Source organism: Pleurodeles waltl, chromosome 3_2, assembly GCF_031143425.1.
Source record: "Pleurodeles waltl isolate 20211129_DDA chromosome 3_2, aPleWal1.hap1.20221129, whole genome shotgun sequence".
NCBI lineage: Eukaryota > Metazoa > Chordata > Amphibia > Caudata > Salamandridae > Pleurodeles > Pleurodeles waltl.
In genome coordinates this window covers 42,106,823-42,127,707 of record NC_090441.1, presented here as the reverse complement: position 1 = coordinate 42,127,707, position 20,885 = coordinate 42,106,823, and the positions used below count along the sequence as shown (strand labels likewise).

The 20,885-nt window shown below is 45.1% G+C and overlaps 1 protein-coding gene across 1 annotated transcript in view; it reads left to right on the top strand.

Moving 5' to 3' along the window:
- The window catches only part of LOC138286436 (zinc finger protein interacting with ribonucleoprotein K-like), a 96,611-nt gene extending 85,767 nt beyond the window's left edge, over positions 1–10,844 (top strand). The window contains exon 9 of the mRNA XM_069226697.1: positions 8,298–10,844. Coding sequence (XP_069082798.1) covers positions 8,298–9,157 — 860 coding nt within the window. The 3' untranslated portion in view covers positions 9,158–10,844. The remainder of the gene's footprint in view (positions 1–8,297) is intronic.
- Positions 10,845–20,885: the final 10,041 nt, after the last annotated feature.

The following is a 20,885-nucleotide window of genomic DNA, read 5'->3' as shown; positions in this document are numbered from 1 at the left end:
CGGTCAGTCAGTTCAGATCCTGACGGACAACACTACCGCAATGTGGTATATAAACAAGCAGGGAGGAGTGGGGTCGTATCTTCTTTGCCGAGAAGCCCTATGACTCTGGTCCTGGGCTCAGGACCATCGGATTTGCTTGATGGCAAATCATTTGGCCGGAGTGTTGAATGTACGTGCGGACGTTCTCAGTCGTCACTTCTCATTAGATCACGAGTGGCGTCTCCATCCGGATTTAGTTCTCCACATCTTCGAGATGTGGGGTACTCCTCAGGTGGATTTATTTGCCCCTCGGGAGAACGCGCATTGCCCGTTATTCGGCAGCCTCCAGTATCCGATGCAAGGGGCGTTGGGGGACGCGTTTCAGATGTCCTGGAACGGCCAGTTGCTTTACGCGTTTCCCCCCAACCCCTTGATTCCTCGGGTTTTGAGGAAGGTTCGTCAAGACCGGGCCCAAGTCATATTGGTAGCACCTGACTGGCCGAGAAGGGTATGGTATACAGACCTACTTCAACTCTCTCAGTGCCCTCCGCTCCGTCTCCCGCTCAGGGCAGATCTCCTCTCTCAATCGCAGGGGCAGGTTCTACACCCCCACCTCCAGAGCCTGCACCGTCATGCCTGGAGATTGAACGGGGCAACCTGAGTTCTTTTTCTCTCCCACCGGATGTAGTGGATGTTATACTATCGTCCAGGCGACACTCCACTAAGTCTATTTATGCCGGAAGGTGGGCAAAATTTGTGTTGTGGTGTGGAGAGAACCAAAAAGATCCTTTAAAGGCCCATCTTTCAGATGTACTTTTGTTTGTTCTCAGTTTGGCGAAGAAAGGCTGTGCTATGGCTACAGTTAAGGGTTATTTGGCAGCTCTGTCGCCGTTTCTTTGCCTTCCGGATCAGCCGTCTTTATTCAAGTCTCCCATTGTACATAGGTTCCTTAAGAGTTTGGTGAATAGCTTTCCTCCTACTCCTTTTCACATGCCTCAGTGGGACTTAAATCTTGTTTTAACATTCCTAATGGGTTTGCCTTTCGAGCCCATGCATTCATGTCCATTGAGATATTTAGCCTTCAAGACTGTTTTCTTGATCGCAATTATTTCAGCTAGGAGGATTGGAGAGCTTCAGGCGCTCTCCGTTAAGCCTCCTTTCACTGTGTTTTTCCCTGATAAAGTGGTTCTAAAAACCAGGGCTGCTTTTCTGCTGAAAGTTGTCACCCCTTTTCATTTAGGGCAGAATATCACTCTTCCTGCTTTTTACCCTCCTCCCCACCCGTCTAAAGAAGAGAGACTCCATAGGTTGGATCCTAAGGGGGCCCAGAGTTTTTATCTCGAAAGAACTAAAGACTTTCGTTTGGATGAACAACTGTTTGTTGGGTATGCTGGTCAACAAAAGGGCAGAGCTGTACAGAAAAGGACACTCTCCAGGTGGGTCATCTTGTGTATAAAGATCTGTTACTCTTTGGCAAAAAAGGTCCCTCCTGAAGGTATGAGGGCCCACTCTACTAGGGCTAAATCCGCATCCTTGGCTTTGGCGAGGGGAGTTCCATTGATAGACATATGTAAAGCGGCAACTTGGGCGTCCCTCCATACTTTCGTGAAACATTACTGTTTAGACTCCGAGATGAGGAGGGACGGTCACTTTGCTCGCTCGGTATTGCAAGATTTCTTAGTGTAATCAGGTGGGCACCCACCACTGAGTGCGGTACTGCTTGGGACTCTATTCATAAGGTGAGGAATCCACAGGTACTTGTATCCATCAGAAGAACAAGTTACTTACCTTAGGTAACGATTTTTCTGGTGGATTCACTGACTACCTGTGGATTCCTCACGGTCCCTCCCGCCTCCCCGTTGCCTGCCTGGTTACACTCTTATCTTGCAGTATTTATATTTATATTTATATATATGAAAGCGCATATATATGTATATTTATATGTATATAGTGATATTTATCTATTTATTTTGTATACTTATGTATTCCAGCTCTCAATAAGAATGGATTATTTAAATGATCAAGGTTTTTGTGTGTGTATATCTTTCTATATTATTTATCAATTTTCATGGTCGGTTTACTCCTATTTGCTTTAAAGGCACGAAAAAAGTGAGGTGAAACTGACGTTAGTACGCCGACGGGGACCTCTTATTGGCACGCTGACGTCAGACGGAGTCACGCGGAGCCGTGCCATTATGACGTCCTCGTCGATGTAGACAGCTAGGAAGAAGACATTCCGTCGGATGCTGGCGCAAGGATCGAATTCATAAGGTGAGGAATCCACAGGTAGTCAGTGTATCCACCAGAAAAAGCGTTACCGAAGGTAAGTAATTTGTTCTATTGTGCCAATTGCAGGTTGTGCTGAGCAGTCGGTGTACATGACTCTTTGATAGTGATCAGTAGAAAGTGTATTTGCTGGAACTGGGTATTCTAATTCATATTGCAAAAATTCTTGAGTTTGTAATTTTGGGTGAAAAATTTAGTCTACATCAGTGGCTGTCAAAGACGTTGCCCATGGAATCCAACGTGGATGTAATACTTTAGCATTTAGAACGCTGGCTTTGGTAACAGCATCAGGGGCTGGAATTGGAGAAATTACATTAATGCGTTTGCCCTGGGCTAGAGGTCTTTCTTTATTGACAGCCATCTGAACAGCAGTGAGAATTTTCCCAACAGGAGCAAAGTGTTGTTCTGTGATTTGTATGCCATTTGGACTGTCTCACTCTCGTTGAAAGTTACATAGGTGAAACCAATGGTACCAGCAATTACTCTGATGACCAGATGTGTTTTGTTGTCCCTCGTGTGTAAATGATGTGCTGCAAGCATGTCTGTTTGCAAAGCTCTGAGTATGCGTGTGTGTTCGACTGTCCAGAATTTACTTGAAAAGTCAGGATGTATTAAGTCACATAAAGGCTTTAGTCGTGATGCATAATCAGGAATGTAAGTACTGCCAAAACTTAGGAATCCCAATAGAGATTGGAGTTTTTTAATGTTATTTGGGGGTTGTAACTGCCCATTTTTCCAAGAATTGGGGCGCTAGGCTCTTTCCTTCACTTGATAGCTCATATCCCAGAAACAGGACGCTAAGGAAGGCTATTTTTGTTTTTTTTTTAATTTAATTCGTAGCTGAACTCGTCAAATCCCACAACAATGCGGGCTACCTGTCTTAAATGTTGCAGTAATTCATCATCTGTGATATAAATCTAATCTACATAGGACAATGCTTCAGGGTCTATGCCGTGTAATATTGAGGTCACAGGAGCTGCGAAGAATCCTCGACTGTTCTTGAACCCTTCGAGTAAACTCTCAGGTGCTATATTTTTGGCAGAAAACCCCATTGGAAATGTCCAGTGTTGTTTTGTATTTTTTGTGCACTATGTTGTTCATCAGTGCTGTGCTATGTGAGTTTTGTATAGCATATGTGCATGTATGACTGTTTAAATGTCTGTAGTCTAAGACTAATCTATACGATTGGTCCGGTTTAGCTACTGGGAAAAAGGGATTATTCATTGGTGAGACACAGGGTTTGATTATGCCCTGGTACTCCAGTTGTGTGAGGATTTCCCTCAAGGGTGTTTAAACATCATGTTTTATTGGATATTGGTGTTAAGGTTGGGGTTGATTTTTAATAGGGATTACATGGTAGGGGGAATCTTTAGCCCATCATATGTGGTTGCGATATAACGCAGGTGCCAGCTCCAATGCCCAATCGATGCCGTAGGATTCAGCGAGCGACTCAGGAACAAGGGTCGAGAAAGAAGGTTTAATAACATCTTTCACGTATGGGCAAGTACGAACAAATTCAGGTGGTCAATCTTTTTCGGGCAGCAAAATATCATATATGTTTACGACGCGATCCCAAAAGATCACGCCTATTGTGCGCTCAATGTCTCCTAACTGTAGCGTTACTTTATACACCCTATCCGGCGTGGAGACGCGCATGTCCGCAGTCTCTACTTGTCATCAGTTGCTTTCACCTCCAGATGCTCTAGTAGATTCCGGCAAACTATTGTGACCTCTGCCGCGCTGTCTAATAGTGCTAGTGCCCACTCCTTGTTCTTCAAAGGAGCCCTGTTCTTGAGTGGCATGTTGAACTGCAGCTGCTGCCACCTTTTTCTTTTTGAATTGTGTTTTTTGTTGTGGAAGTTCTCTTCTTTTTTTAACAGAATCTTCTGTTGAGCGTTGTGATTCCTGTCTCAGTATCACATACTCAGTTCTTCGCTCTGACCGCCCACCACTCTCACTGCATTTTTCCAGTGAGTTCTGAAAGGAACGAGATTGGCGTGTATCAGTATATTGAGATCTGTCAAGTGTTTTTATATTATCTCTATTTCTGAGATTATATCTATTTTGTTGGGTCTCCGGGTGCGGAGATTCTCCCCTTTCTTTTTTGGGCATTTGTTGCTTTTTATCCCAGCGTTTCTTATTAGCCTCAGAAGCTTACGTGGCAGAATCTTTATTAGATTTACCCTGAAATTTTGGTTGTGTTGGTCTGGCCCCCAGACTATTTTGACCAATGCTAGAGTAGGTCTCCGTGATAATCTTTGGCAGCTGACGTTCTTGATCCTGTGGAGGAACGTCCCAGAGCTGCATGTGCACCGCTAGTGCAACCGCTTCCCCTTTAAGGTTACTTAATATAATTGAGATTACCGTGGCAAAATTGCCCATTAATTGCATCCCTAAGTCCAGGGCCAGGGCAGCCCGTATTCATCTTGAATTTGTTTCAACACTTCCGGTAAATTGGCAAGTGTTGGTGTACCGTGTGCGGTTGTATAGTATAAGTGAGGCAAGTACCGTGCCCTGTGTATTACAGTTATCTACTGTGGGAACCATCCCAAATGGCAAGCACATTGTTAATATTCTATGTTTATACTGAGGTCCCATATGGGGAAATACTGCTTCCAGTTGTTTTATTTTTTGAGGTAACCAAAACTGAATTTCTTCTCATTTGGCTGGTACTTTACCCATGATCGAATGTACAGTCGCAGGGTTAATGCCTGGCATTACTGCATGTGATTGCACTGGTGCAGCACGTGCTGGGTTTGTGTTTAATGCTTGCATCAGGAGCTGTACTAACCGTCTGTATATTGCCGTCAGATCAGAATATAAGCGAAGGACTTCAGCTACCGTTAGGTTTGCTGCAGCAGGATGAGCTGTATAAGTGGCCAGTAAGGGCCAGGTATGACCATCATTACTTAGAGGACCTAACCTAACGTGTAAAATTGTGTGGGGTAGGGTGCCATCAAGCCAATTATTATGTTCTTGATAAGATAGAGGTATTTCTAAATATCCAAATGCTGTGTATTGTGCACGTACGTTTGAAGGTGTACAGTGATTAAATATATTTGTGTTCCCATCAACTGCTGGAAATGTGACCCAAGAATAAATAAGTTGTGTTCTATAGGCTGTGTGTGCGTAAACAACAAATGTGACTGAACCCCCCTGGGCCGTTTGGCCATGTGCCAACAAATGTGCAGTAAGGGGTGGTCTCATATTGACTGTAATTGCTACCTAGGTGGATTCGCCATAATGAATGGGAAATATGTTCAGAGGGGGATTATCCTTTTAGAGTTCAAGCTTGAACAACCTCCAGCGTCAGATGGGTGTTCCCTACTTAGCTGAGGAGGAAATCCTCAATTCCACGGACGTCTCCTTATATAATACTGAGGTGTCTTTGTATATAGTGAGACTGAGATATTCAGGAGGACCCAGAAATTAGAGCCTGACCAAACGTTGCCAGCACCATGTCACGTAGGCTCTCATTATTCTAATGAGACTACTGGATTTGAGCTGCAGAATCACCTGCGGTGTGGGAGACTGAGTCTAACCCACTACAGGTGACACCTGTCGCCCCGGGTTTTCCTCCGGCTAACTAGCATTGCCTCATCTCTACCCAAGAGCAGGGATGATTGGGCACCCGAGCGCATGACACAGTTGACTCCTCAAGGAAATCATGGTTACTCAGATCTCATCCATTTCTCTCAGTTACATTAGTCTCACAGATACAATGACAAGCAGAGGCAGTATATGTTTCAAAAAGGTTTTAATGAAGCAACTGCATCTTTGACAATAAAGCATGTACTGCAATAACCAGGACAATAAGGCATAACGGGATTAAAATTGTGACAAGAAGAGTAAAGCATAGAAATAATGCTACCATATTGTCACTAGAGTCACAACATGATAAGCTCTAGTTCTGCCCTTCAGGTTCCCCTGGGAAGTCATCATCCCCCATACTGAGCAAAGGCCTGAAGTTTGCATAAGCAGCTGTAGCGAAGCGTTCAGCAGTCAGCTTACAGTCGTCGTCATCTGGCTGGAATCTCCCTCTAACGTGTATGGGACAGGGAAGTGTTTTTATAATAAAAAAACTGATGTTCTGAGAAAATGTCCCTACGTAAGGATGTGTGTTTTTCTATGAATACCAGAGGCAAAACGTTTACCGGCAACCTATCCTACTGTAGCCTTGAGAGAAACACAAAGTGAAAAATGTTTTGTCTGAGAGCACAGTGCTGGCCTAGGCAAAGTACAGCTAGATAGAGAGAAATAAATCAAGACTGCATTTGTGGCTATTGTTAAAATAATAAACAAAGCTGAATAAAATATATCTAGGTTAAAGTGCACAGCAGCAGGCCCCGTGTGCTAAAGTAACGTGCATGGAGCTATAACTAAAATGGCTACACAACAGGATAAGCACAGGCAGAGACCAGTTTGAAAGCAGTCCATTTCAGTCTTTCCAGAAACCCACCCAAAATCATTTACTTCACGAAGTACAATTCGTAATGTATGCCAATCTCTGACCAACGCTTTTGACCATATGAGTGGTCAATACTGAAGAGTCAGCCACCCAGCAGTCAGCCCACACCCTGTACAGGAGCGTTATTAGACATTGTGTGACTTGGCAGTATGGAACGCAATACTCTAGCCCACAACGCCCACTACAGCATCCTCAAGAGATGGTGGACACTGAATTTCAGTGCACCTGGAATGACAAGGAATGGACATCGGCCCTCAAATACCCACACTCCTACTTGTACAATTCACAATTTTAATGAAGTCAATTCTATATGCTCCGTTGAACATATCTCTCCCTTTCCTGACTCAATGGCATGTTTCCTGGGGCATTCTCTTCTAGCCTTCAATGCCACCATTCTCCGGCGGCCCTGTAGAGAGATCAGAGAGCACAGTGCTTGGATAACGTCTGTTTGCAACTTGTAGAGATGATGCACCCTCCTCACCCCCACAAGGAAGAGGTGTGTACCCCCTCCCCTTACCTACTCAAACCACACCAACTGGCATCAACTGGGTCCCCACTCGGCCAGTTCCAGTAAACAATTTATTCATGACAAGCCCCCCACACCTCCCCATATCTTTGCTTGCTTGTCCCCCTGGACCTTACTCTCTGCCTTTTGATTTCCCTCTGGCATGCCCTCTTAATAATCATTATCCTTTTCAATGACATACATCAGTCACCTCTCTATTTACCCCTTTCCCCCCACACTCCAAATATGTCACATATAAATATGTGCAAACTAACTTACAATGTGCTCGCTAATGGTGTCCCAATTATATGCTTCCAGCCTTTTTCGCCTTCACATTGATTTCTGTAATTTTATTGCAACAGATCCCCCAACAACCCATACTCCCCTGTGTAGAGCACCTCATGTTCAAGTTGCTAATTCATTAATGTAAATGTCCTCTGTAAAGCACTCCACTATTACTCCGAGTTACGTCAGACTTATTTCAAATACCTTAAAAGAAAGAAAAAAATGTAGTTGATGTTGGAATTGTGACGGTTGTGTCATTTGTGGTTTCATCTGTGGGAGTAATGAGTTTCCCTAGGGGAGCCTGGCATATAGCCAGCCTCACTAGAATGTATGGACTGTCTAACATTTGCACAATAATCTGTAATTCCTTCAACTGAAGCTTTTTGGAAACTTTGGAAGGATATTATTATTATCACATAACAGTCTTGGGCTTGCTATTGAATGTGGAAGTAAACTCAAGTAATTGTTTTTCAGTTAATACACAAATAATTATGGGTCATGAGAAATAATAGTCAAAAAACCCTTTTAAGCTTGTAAAGATTTAACGAAGAGAAGAGAATGTGAGCGCTGAAAAAAAAATATGCATTTTAGAAAAATGTTAGCATATCCTACCTACCTTTCGAACTTTTTCTTTTTCTCAAGATTTGTTTGGAATGCACTGATAGACACTTGTTAACTGTGGGCTAATTTCAGATTGCCTCTGGATGAGTATAAATTGTAGCATTTCACTATTGTATGTAGAAATCTAATATTGTGACTCATTTCAATTCACAGATGATTGGGCTTCGAAAACAACATGTGAGGATGGAAAGTCTATCAGATACGATGAAAATAACATTCCATACAAAGCTTCAGCAGAAAAGGACAAAGTGGAAGTCAAAGAAAGATTTATTAAGGAGACCGGCTCTAGATTTCAGCTGTTTTCAAAAAGTAATAGAAGCCTAGGAAGACAGAAAGGCAATACCTATGAAAGTATTTATGATAACAAAAGTCATTCCAACTCATTTCATGAAAACCTAAATATGGAGGAAACTAAGAAATGTAATGCATATGAGAGTAACTTGTGTAATGCACAGATATTTGAAGGTCATGCAGATGAACCAAAAAGTTGGGAATTCTATACCTTGCCTGAATCTGAGAAAGGTTTTATGCAGAACGTAAATATTACTGAACAGCACAACCTTCACACAACGTTATCTCTTGAAAGCAGTAACTATCAATGCAAAGAATGCGACAGAAGCTTCAGCCAAAAGGGTCAGCTCATTTATCACAAGAGAATACATTCCAAAAAAAGACCTTATCATTGTACTGAATGTGAGAAAAGTTTTAGTCAAAAGCATCGCCTTTTAGGACACCAGAGAACGCATTTAGGAGAGAGGCCTTTTCAGTGTGCCAAATGTAAGAAAAGATTCAGCTGGAAGGAAAGCCTTCATAGACATTATAAAACACATACAGGAGAAAGGCCATTTCAGTGCACTACGTGTAATAAAAGGTTTAGTCGGAGAGAAGGTCTTATAAGACACCAGAGGACACATATGAATGTTAATCCTACGATAAAGGAGGAAGAAAAGATAAGTAATATCTCCCCTGTCAAGACTGAGTTGAATAACTTTATGCGGTTGGATTCATTGTAAAACACATTTAGCAAATCTGAGCAAGGAACATCAATGGAGAACCTTCACCATTATAAAGAGGTGCTCACTGTCAAGTTTGGTCCTGTGGTAGGTAGTGGGAAGTTGAAAACGTGTGTGGTATTTTTGAAAGTTGATAACATTACTGATGTTAGGCCATGCCCGCTCTCTTGATGGTCCTTCAACAGGAAACATAGACAAAAGTCACTATAGGCTCGGGGCTAGCAAGTGTGCACTGGACAATGGAAGGTAAAAAGTATAATTTTCCCAGCATCTTGTGGCTCTAGAGCAGTGGTTCCCAACCTTTTGACTTATGCTGACCCCCACTTTATCATTACTGGAACCCGAGAACCCCCACTGAATAATTATTGGAATCTGGGGATCCCCAACTGAGTCATTACTGAAAGCTGGGGACCTAATCTGGTAATATTATTTAATGTTCTAAGCAGTTGCGGACCCCCTGAGGAGGCTCCATTGATCCCCAGGAGTTCCTGGACCACAGGTTTGGAACCACTGCTCTGGTGCAAAGTTAATCCGGGGCTAGCAACTATGCACTGCACAATGGAAGGTAAAAAGTAACATTTTCCAGGCATGTGCGTGCTCTAAAGTTAAGTTCATCCTTGCCAAAGCAAACTTGCAGAATAGAAGCCAACTTGGAGACACTAACCATATTGTAATGCTCCACAAAATCTGGCATCATACACTGCTTTGTGACTTTTGTAGTACACAAGTCTTGTAGTTCATTCTCCTTCATTTGTTGGTGCAGCAGAACTGCTCCTGCGAGCTTCTTGTATGTTTAAAAATGTTTCTGCTTCAAACTGATGTGCATCACAAGGTATGTCATGTCTAGAAAGATCCAAATGTGTCCATCTGAATGCATGCCAAAAGTGAAAGCTAGTGGCCAGAAAGATGATAGTTCACCCCTCTGAATGCCAGACATTGAAAATAGCAGAGTTTAAAGGGCATGTTGAGAAAAATAATGTTCGATGGCATCTGTCGCTGTAGATACGCATGTTCTGCAATAGCTCGCCATCTGGTGTTGGGCCGGAGTGTTACAAGTTGTTTTTCTTCGAAGAAGTCTTTCGAGTCACGGGACCGAGTGACTCCTCCTTTTGTCTCCATTGCGCATGGGCGTCGACTCCATCTTCGATTGTTTTTTTTCCGCCATCGGGTTCGGACGTGTTCCTGTCGCTCCGAGTTTCGGAGCAGAAAAAATAGTTAATTTCGGAAGATTTTCGTCGGTATTGTTGCGTTCGGGATCGGCGTACTTAGATTCAACACCGCATCGAAGATCGAAGAGCTCCGGTACCCTTCGGGGTAGTTTTTCGATCCTCCGTCGGGGCCTGGTCGGCCCGACCGCGTGCTGAGGAACGCCGATGGAACGGACCCCGTTCCGTTTCTGCCCCAAATGCCACAATAAATACCCCTACACAGACCAACACTTGGTCTGCAACCTGTGCCTGTCACCTGAGCACAGCGAAGACACCTGCGAGGCCTGTCGTGCGTTCCGGTCCCGAAAAACACTCCGAGACCGTCGAGCCAGAAGACTTCAAATGGCGTCCGCACCGACAGCCCGACGGGAGTTCGAGGAACAGGAAGAGGAAGGTACCTTCTCGATCCAAGACTCAGACTCCGAAGGATTCGACGATACACAAACCGTGAGTAAGACGTCGAAAACCACACAAAGAAACATTTACAAGGCCCAGGGGACGCCACTGCCACCAGGCCATGGCTCAACCCATAAAATCGGTGACCGACCGTCGGCACCGAAAAAGGCCCAAACAGTGCCGAGATCGTCCGACTCCGGTCGAGACACCGGCACGCAGCCTTCTCGGGACCGAGAAAGTGCTGGAGACAAGCCTCGACACCGAGATGCCGGTGTGGACACGGCTCGACGCCGAGACAGCGGCACCGAAACAGATCGACGCCGAGAGGTTTCGGCCCCGAAAAGGAAAAAAGTCACCTCGGAGCCGAAAAAACACGCAGACAAAGTTTCGATGCCGAAACAAACTGCAAGCGACCCAGCTTCAGGCTCTTATACAGAAGAGCACTCGCTAACCTCCCAAATGCAGAAGCATAGGTTTGAGGAAGAGCTACAAGCAACTGATGCGGACCATACGCAAAAGCGTATCTTCATTCAGCAGGGGACAGGAAAAATAAGCACCCTTCCCCCCATTAGGAGAAAGAGAAGGTTGGAGTTCCAGACGGAACAAGCACCACAACCAAAAGTGGTGAAAAGAGTTACACCACCACCCTCTCCTCCGCCCGTGATTAACGTTTCACCAGCACAAACGCCATCACACTCCCCAGCTCACACCACCATGAGCCAGGGTGACCAAGACCAGGACGCATGGGACCTATACGACGCCCCAGTGTCAGATAACAGCCCAGAGGCATACCCTACAAAACCATCTCCACCAGAAGACAGCACCGCGTACTCTCAGGTGGTGGCTAGAGCAGCACAATTTCACAACGTAAGCCTCCACTCAGAACAGGTCGAGGATGATTTCTTGTTCAACACACTCTCCTCCACCCACAGCTCCTACCAAAGCCTGCCTATGCTCCCTGGTATGCTCCGGCACGCAAAGGACATATTTAAGGACCCGGTCAAAAGTAGGGCAATCACACCAAGGGTGGAAAAAAAGTATAAGCCGCCTCCTACGGACCCGGCTTTCATCACAACACAGCTGCCACCAGACTCTGTTGTTGTAGGAGCAGCTAGGAAAAGGGCCAACTCTCACACATCTGGAGATGCACCACCCCCAGATAAAGAAAGCCGCAAGTTTGATGCAGCTGGTAAGAGAGTCGCAGCACAAGCTGCAAACCAGTGGCGCATCGCGAACTCCCAGGCACTACTTGCGCGCTATGACAGAGCCCACTGGGATGAGATGCAACATCTCATTGAACATCTGCCCAAAGACTTCCAAAATAGGGCAAAACAAGTGGTTGAGGAGGGACAGGCCATCTCCAACAACCAGATCCGCTCCTCCATGGACGCTGCAGATACAGCTGCACGGACAATTAATACATCTGTAACTATCAGAAGGCATGCATGGCTCCGAACGTCTGGATTTAAACCAGAGATTCAACAAGCAGTTCTCAATATGCCTTTTAATGAAAAAGAACTGTTCGGTCCAGAAGTGGACACAGCGATTGAGAAACTCAAAAAAGATACGGACACTGCCAAAGCCATGGGCGCACTCTACTCCCCGCAGAGCAGAGGGAATTACAGCTCATTCCGTAAAACGCCCTTTCGAGGGGGGTTTCGGGGTCAAAGCACACAAGCCAGCACCTCACAAGCCACACCGTCCAGTTACCAAGGACAGTATAGAGGAGGTTTTCGGGGACAATATAGAGGAGGGCAATTCCCTAGAAATAGAGGAAGATTCCAAAGCCCCAAAACCCCTACTACTAAACAGTGACTCACATGTCACTCACCCCCTCCACACAACACCAGTGGGGGGACGAATACGTCATTATTACAGAGCATGGGAGAAAATCACTACAGACACTTGGGTTCTAGCAATTATCCAACATGGTTACTGCATAGAATTTCTACAGTTCCCTCCAAACATACCACCAAAAGCACAAAATTTAACAACACACCATTCCAATCTCCTAGAGATAGAAGTGCAGGCACTATTGCAAAAGAATGCAATCGAATTAGTGCCAAACACACAAATAAACACAGGAGTTTACTCACTGTACTTTCTGATACCAAAGAAGGACAAAACACTGAGACCAATCCTAGACCTCAGAGTAGTCAACACTTTCATCAAATCAGACCACTTCCACATGGTCACACTACAAGAAGTATTGCCATTGCTAAAGCTGCACGACTACATGGCAACTTTAGACCTCAAGGATGCTTATTTCCATATACCAATACACCCATCGCACAGGAAATACCTAAGGTTTGTATTCAAAGGAATACATTACCAATTCAAGGTACTGCCTTTCAGATTAACAACCGCACCAAGAGTCTTTACCAAATGTCTAGCGGTAGTCGCTGCACACATCAGAAGGCAGCAAATACATGTGTTCCCATATCTAGACGACTGGCTAATCAAGGCCCATTCGTTAATAGAGTGCTCAAATCACACAAATCATATCATACAAACCCTCTTCAAACTAGGGTTCACCGTCAATTTCACAAAATCCAAAATTCTGCCACGCAAGGTACAACAATACCTGGGAGCCATAATAAACACATCAAAAGGAGTAGCCACTCCAAGTCCACAAAGAATTCAAAATTTCAACACCATCATACAACGCATGTATCCAACACAAAAGATACAAGCAAAGATGGTATTACAACTCCTAGGCATGATGTCATCATGCATAGCCATTGTCCCAAACGCAAGACTGCACATGAGGCCCTTACAACAATGCCTAGCATCACAGTGGTCTCAAGCACAGGGTCACCTTCTAGATCTGGTGTTAATAGACCGCCAAACTTACCTCTCGCTTCTGTGGTGGAACAACATAAATTTAAACAAGGGGCGGCCTTTCCAAGACCCAGTGCCACAATACGTAATAACAACAGATGCTTCCATGACAGGGTGGGGAGCACACCTCGATCAACACAGCATACAAGGACAATGGAACGTACATCAAACAAAACTGCATATCAATCACCTAGAACTCCTTGCAGTTTTTCAAGCACTAAAAGCTTTCCAACCAATAATAGTTCACAAATACATTCTCGTCAAAACAGACAACATGACAACAATGTATTATCTAAACAAGCAGGGAGGGACGCACTCCACGCAGTTAAGCCTGTTAGCACAAAAAATTTGGCATTGGGCAATTCACAACCAAATTCGCCTAATTGCACAGTTTATACCAGGGATACAAAATCAACTCGCAGACAATCTCTCTCGAGATCACCAACAGGTCCACGAATGGGAAATTCACCCCCAAATACTGAACACTTATTTCAAACTCTGGGGAACACCTCAGATAGACTTGTTTGCGACAAGGGAGAACGCAAAATGCCAAAACTTCGCATCCAGATACCCACACAAACAATCCCAAGGCAATGCCCTATGGATGAACTGGTCAGGGATATTTGCTTACGCTTTTCCTCCTCTCCCTCTCCTTCCTTACCTGGTAAACAAACTCAGTCAAAGCAAACTCAAACTCATATTGATAGCACCAACTTGGGCAAGGCAACCCTGGTACACAACGCTGCTAGACCTATCAGTGGTACCCTGCATCAAATTGCCCAACAGGCCAGATCTGTTGTCACAACACAACCAAAAGATCAGACACCCAGATCCAGCATCGCTGAATCTAGCAATCTGGCTCCTGAAATCCTAGAATTCGGGCACTTACAACTTACCCAAGAATGTATGGAAGTCATAAAACAAGCAAGAAGGCCATCCACCAGGCACTGCTATGCAAGTAAATGGAAGAGGTTTGTTTGCTACTGCCATATTAATCAAATACAACCATTACACACAACTCCAGAACATGTAGTGGGTTACTTGCTTCACTTACAAAAATCTAACCTAGCTTTCTCTTCCATTAAGATTCACCTTGCAGCAATATCTGCATACCTGCAGACTACCTATTCAACTTCCCTATATAAAATACCAGTCATTAAAGCATTCATGGAGGGCCTTAGGAGAATTATACCACCAAGAACACTACCTGTTCCTTCATGGAACCTAAATGTTGTCCTAACTAGACTTATGGGTCCACCTTTTGAACCCATGCACTCCTGCGACATACAGTTCCTAACCTGGAAGGTGGCATTTCTCATCGCCATTACTTCCCTGAGAAGAGTAAGCGAGATTCAGGCGTTTACTATACAGGAACCTTTTATACAACTACACAAAAATAAAGTCGTCCTAAGGACCAATCCTAAATTTTTGCCAAAAGTTATTTCACCGTTCCATCTAAATCAAACAGTGGAACTTCCGGTGTTCTTTCCACAGCCAGATACCGTAGCTGAAAGGGCACTACATACATTAGATGTCAAAAGAGCATTAATGTATTACATTGACAGAACAAAGAACATCAGAAAGACTAAACAACTCTTTATTGCATTTCAAAAACCTCATGCAGGAAACCCAATTTCAAAACAAGGTATAGCCAGATGGATAGTTAAATGCATCCAAATCTGCTACCTTAAAGCTAAACGACAGCTGCCCATTACACCAAGGGCACACTCAACCAGAAAGAAAGGTGCTACCATGGCCTTTCTAGGAAACATCCCAATGCAAGAAATATGTAAGGCAGCCACATGGTCTACGCCTCACACATTCACCAAGCACTACTGTGTAGACGTGTTATCCGCACAACAAGCCACAGTAGGTCAAGCTGTATTAAGGACATTATTTCAGACTACTTCCACTCCTACAGGCTGATCCACCGCTTTTGGGGAAATAACTGCTTACTAGTCTATTGCAGAACATGCGTATCTACAGCGACAGATGCCATCGAACTGAAAATGTCACTTACCCAGTGTACATCTGTTCGTGGCATCAGTCGCAGTAGATTCGCATGTGCCCACCCGCCTCCCCGGGAGCCTGTAGCAGTTTGGAAGTTACCTTCAATTATTTATATATGTATCATCTCAACCTTAAATAAGTGCATACTTAGTCACTCCATTGCATGGGCACTATTACTACAATTCAACTCCTACCTCACCCTCTGCGGGGAAAAACAATCGAAGATGGAGTCGACGCCCATGCGCAATGGAGACAAAAGGAGGAGTCACTCGGTCCCGTGACTCGAAAGACTTCTTCGAAGAAAAACAACTTGTAACACTCCGGCCCAACACCAGATGGCGAGCTATTGCAGAACATGCGAATCTACTGCGACTGATGCCACGAACAGATGTACACTGGGTAAGTGACATTTTCATTTCCTTGCATGGAATACAGTTTTGATTTATAGTGCTCTGCCCGTTTGTGGTAGTGAACGCAAGATGGTAAAAAACAGCATCAGGCTTCTAATTTCCATCAAAACATTTAAGTCAAGTATACATATGTATATCAAAGTGTATATGTTTGTAGCATGTTGCTATAGATACACATGCTCTGCATACTCCTGCTATCTAGTGTTGTGGCTCGGATGTTTGCAGGTTGTTTTTTTTTAAGAGGTCTTTCGAGTCGTGGAATGTGCTGTGATTAGACTCTTAATGAACAATGAACATTGGCACCAACTTATCAGATTATTTATTTCCACCATCGGGTCCTGACATGCACCAATGGAAATCCAAATTTCCTCATGTTCTTGTGGGCCCACGCGGTTATAATTTGACACAAATGATTCAAAAGAACCAGTCTGCACCTGACAACTTCCACTGCGTTCTTTGGTGGACAACCTCCAAGGACCGACAATCAGCGCTCCAATCCCTGTACAATGGGGGCCTGGACCATTCGAGGACAGCATGTGCCCCATTGAGATTCAGCACTGGAGAATGCAGATGATAATGGCGTGGTGGAATGCTTACCCTTATAAAACCTTTTAAGTGCCTCTAGTCAGACTATCACGATCTCTGCAACTTGTGCCTTTCTCCGGACCACAACAACGCTTCCTTTGACTCCTGCCTCACCTTCTGACCTCTCCAGAATCCTTACCTGTTACATCACACCCAGTTCACAGTCTGTCTCCTTGAGTGCCTCCAAACACATGTGGAAGAGGACATCAAGCCAGTTCCAGAGACCAGTAGCCATGTCCAGGGTTTTTAGTATGTCACTTTGCTCTGACACTCACTCAAGACTTCAGTAGATCTCATGCAAAGCAAGAGCACCAGTCTGCAGGAGTTTGTTGTTGGTGCACAAGAGACTACAGCTTCCATAGCCTCTACCACCTTCGGCCTCTGGCTGGCTCCGAGAAAAGACTTTGAAACCAAAGTACGTCTGACTTTGGGCACTGACCCTCAACAGGTGTCAAGTACTGCATGGCCCAATTGTGTTGAACAGCCTAGCTGACACTGTAGGCTCCACTAAAACTGGCACCAAAGACCCCATGGATGCCGAAGATCCAGTTGACTTCGAAAGCACAAGCTGAGTTGAGCATGCAGCCAAGGCTCCAAGAGGAGCTCAACACTAGGTAGAAGCACCTATTCATGCATCCCACCCATAGGAAAATCTCAGCAAAGCCAACAGCGATTCTGCCTTGCAAAAGGAGGCTTGCCTTCAAGCAACCATCCATTACCAACACCCCCCGGACAAACTGGACCCCCTCTTAGCCCTCCACCTTCCTGCCCCATCAGCAGCAACAAAGAGGCTGGGGCGCTAGCCTCTCCTCTATGTTCCACCTCCTTCTCCTTCATCACCATTCTGATCTCTACCACCACCTCCACTGCCAGACTCAACTGGGAACAGATCTGCTGAAGTCTTCAGTGTTGGAGCAAAGTGGAATACTTAAAACCCTAAACTTGGCCATTGTTCGGGGGCCACTGGTCTTTGGAGCCAGCTTGATGTCCTCTTCCTCTTGTGTTTAGAGGTACTCAGGGAGACTACAGATGGTACAAAATGCTGCCACCCACCTGCTGATGAACATCCCTAAACACATGCCAGTCTCTAAGGCCCTGAGAGACTAACATTGGCTCCCTTTAGAACACCGAGTACAGTTCAAGACTTTCTGCATCATGCACAGGGTAGCCAATAACAAAGGCCCCTCCCTGTTACATTCTTTAGCTTGTCCATACCTTCTGGAGAGAATGCTTTGCTTTTCATCTACCCACCTACTGAAGGTCCCCAGAGTCTATAGGGCGCGCAGGGGTGGTCGATCCACTTCTTACCTGCCACCCAGACTGTGGAACTCTCTGTCACTGGAACTGTGCCTTTTAGAGCATGAACTTCCCTTTTCATCCTGTATCCTTCTCTGACCTTTCATTGTTTTGGCAGCACTGGGAGGCCTTCGAGTGGGTAGCCATGCGCTATATAAGACTACAAGAATAGAACTGTCTCTCTGCCTCTGCCAGAGTCACTCAAGGATTTCCCTTGCAACTTTTCTGACCCAAGCAGCCGCTATGATCATGCTGAGTCTTTATGCCCAGACCTTCGATCCAAGCCCCACAGGTAACCCCTGGGACGACTACTGTGTTGACAATGTGACCCAGGGATGGACCACTGTCCCATCAGGGCATCCTCTGCCTAATGATACTATGGCCTAACATAAGGTCATACAGTGGGCCATGGCCTTCCTCAAGGTCAACATGCACATTCTCCAGAGGAAAAGGACTTCCTTGTGGGGATGCTCTCCAACTCAGAGCAAACAGTCCAGTTCCTGCCAGTGCACACAAACATGCTTAAAACTGACCCTGAGACCCTTACAGAGCCCGTAAGTACAAGGGTAGGAACACTGAAGGCGGAGAAGTACAAACTCTCACCGAAAAGCCCTGTCTACATCAAGGACTAATTTCCCTAGCCCTGATTCCTTAGTAGTTCATACTGCTCACAAAATGGCCTCCTCTCAGGCTACAGGCAATGTCCTGCAACCTGACAAGGAGCACAAAAAGACAGAGACGCAGCTGGCAAGAGAATGTATTTACCCAAATACATCCTCAGCAGAGAACATCTCTGCCGCCTAGAGAAAGAGGTCGAACTGCTCCTACTGAAAGTTTCAGTAGAGAGAGTGCCTCCATTACACCAGGGCAAAGGTGCCTACTCTACTTACTTCTTAATTCCCAAAACGGGAGGTTCCATCATGTTTATTCTGGACATCAGCCCTCTTAACACATACCTTCTGTCAGATCATTTGAAGATGACAAATCTGCAGTATGGCATTACTGTGCGCCAACAAGGTGACTGCATTACATTGTTAGATCTCAAGACTGCCTGCTTCCAATACCCATCTTCCCTGCCCACCAACGGTACCCTTGCTTTGTGGTAAGTGAACATCAGTATCAATTCAAAGTACTTCCTTTCGGGATCACCACAGCTCCATGGGTGTTTATGAAGTGCCTAGCAGTGGTAGCTGCTCATTTACAAAGCAGTAGCATTCAGGTCTTCTCTTACACTGACAATTGAGTGATCAAGTGTGCTGGCAGGTTGCATTGCCTAACCTACACTTATGCTGCATCTTCCTACTACACAACCAGGGGCTCACAATACATGCCACCAAGCCCTACCTTCAACCTTTACAGGTCCAGCCCTTCCTAGAGTCTGACCTAAACGCAGACACAGGGAAAGCCTGCCCCAACCAACATAAAATGTGCTATTTCAGCAAATACGTCCTCTTTTTCATCTCTGTCTTCAACTTACAGCCAGGACCATGATACATCTCCTAGGAATAATAGGCTCCTGCATTAAGATTGTAGCCCATACCAGGCTCCACATGTACCTGTTGCATGAATGCCTTTTGGTGCGATAGTCAAAGCAGAAGGCCACTGAGAATGTCTAGTGTTGATAAAAGCCAGCATTCACCGCTCTCTGTAGTGGTGAAACATCTGCAGTCTTTTGCAGATCAGGTGTTTCTCAGACCCCATCCCACAAGTGACCATTGTCACGGGTGCCTCATTCACAGGGTGAGGGGTACATCTCCACAGTTTGACAGTCCAGATATACTAGGAGCAGCACATTAACTACTGACTACTGCAATCTGCTGGCCATACACCTAGTTCTCAAAGCCTTTTTTCAGGTCCTTCGGGGCAAGGTAGTTCTCATCAAAACTGACAACATGACCACTGTGTATTACCTGCAGAAACAGAGTAGCACTTGCTCTCCCGCTGCTCTCCTCATTCGTGTAAGAGGTCTGGCACTGGACCATCCTCTACAACATACACCTTCTGGCAGAGAAACTTTTCAAGGCTGGACAGTAACTTTGCATTCCAGCTCAGCAGGATGAGTCAACAAGTCCGTAAGTAAGAACTCCACTGCAAGAACAGAGGTACTTCTGTTGCTGGTGCTCCACACACACAGACTTCTTCATCTACACTAAAAACACAGTATACCCAAACGTCATCTGCAGGTACCCACAATACATGAGCAATGCACTATGGATGTACTGCTCAGGGTTCCTTTGTATTTTCCTCCTCTCCCTCTCCCTCTCCTTCCATAAATGGCAAGGAAGATTAATCAAGAGGTCCATTAGCCCCTACAAGAAATCCTGAATCAGGCCAGACCTTCTAATGTAGACCTAAGGTCAGACCATATCCCAGACAGCAAAACCTAGAGATCTGGCACCTGATGTCCTAGAATTTGGTTATCTTCTTTTCCCACAGAAATGCATGGCTATTCTGCATGAAGCATGCAGGCCTACTGTAAGGGCCTGCTATGTTGCAAAGTGGAATGCGTTTCTCCACTATTGCATTTTGCAGAACTTTGACCCTCTGAAACTAGATGACATCTTTTGCTACCTCTTGCATCTGCAGAAATCAGGCCTCGCCTAGACTTCCATAGGGTTACTCATATTGCCAAGGTGGCCTTATAGCATAACAGGGCATGTTCATGCTTGTTTATGATCCCAGAGTTCAAAGCATTCATGGAGGGTCTCAGTTGTGTCATATATCCCAGAGTGCTTCCTGTCCCTTTGTGGCACCCCCGTGTAGTCCTTACCACATTAATTGGTCTTCCCTTTAAACCCTTACACTCTTGTCCTTCACAGTTTGTTTCCTGAAAAGTGGTTCCTTGATAGCCATAACTTACTACGTGTGTTTCCCCTGCAAGAGACTTTCATTCGGGTTCTCAAGCATAAGGTTGTTCTCAGAACTAACCCTAGGTTTCTCACCAAGGTGATATCACCTTTCCATCTCAGTCAGATCATAGAG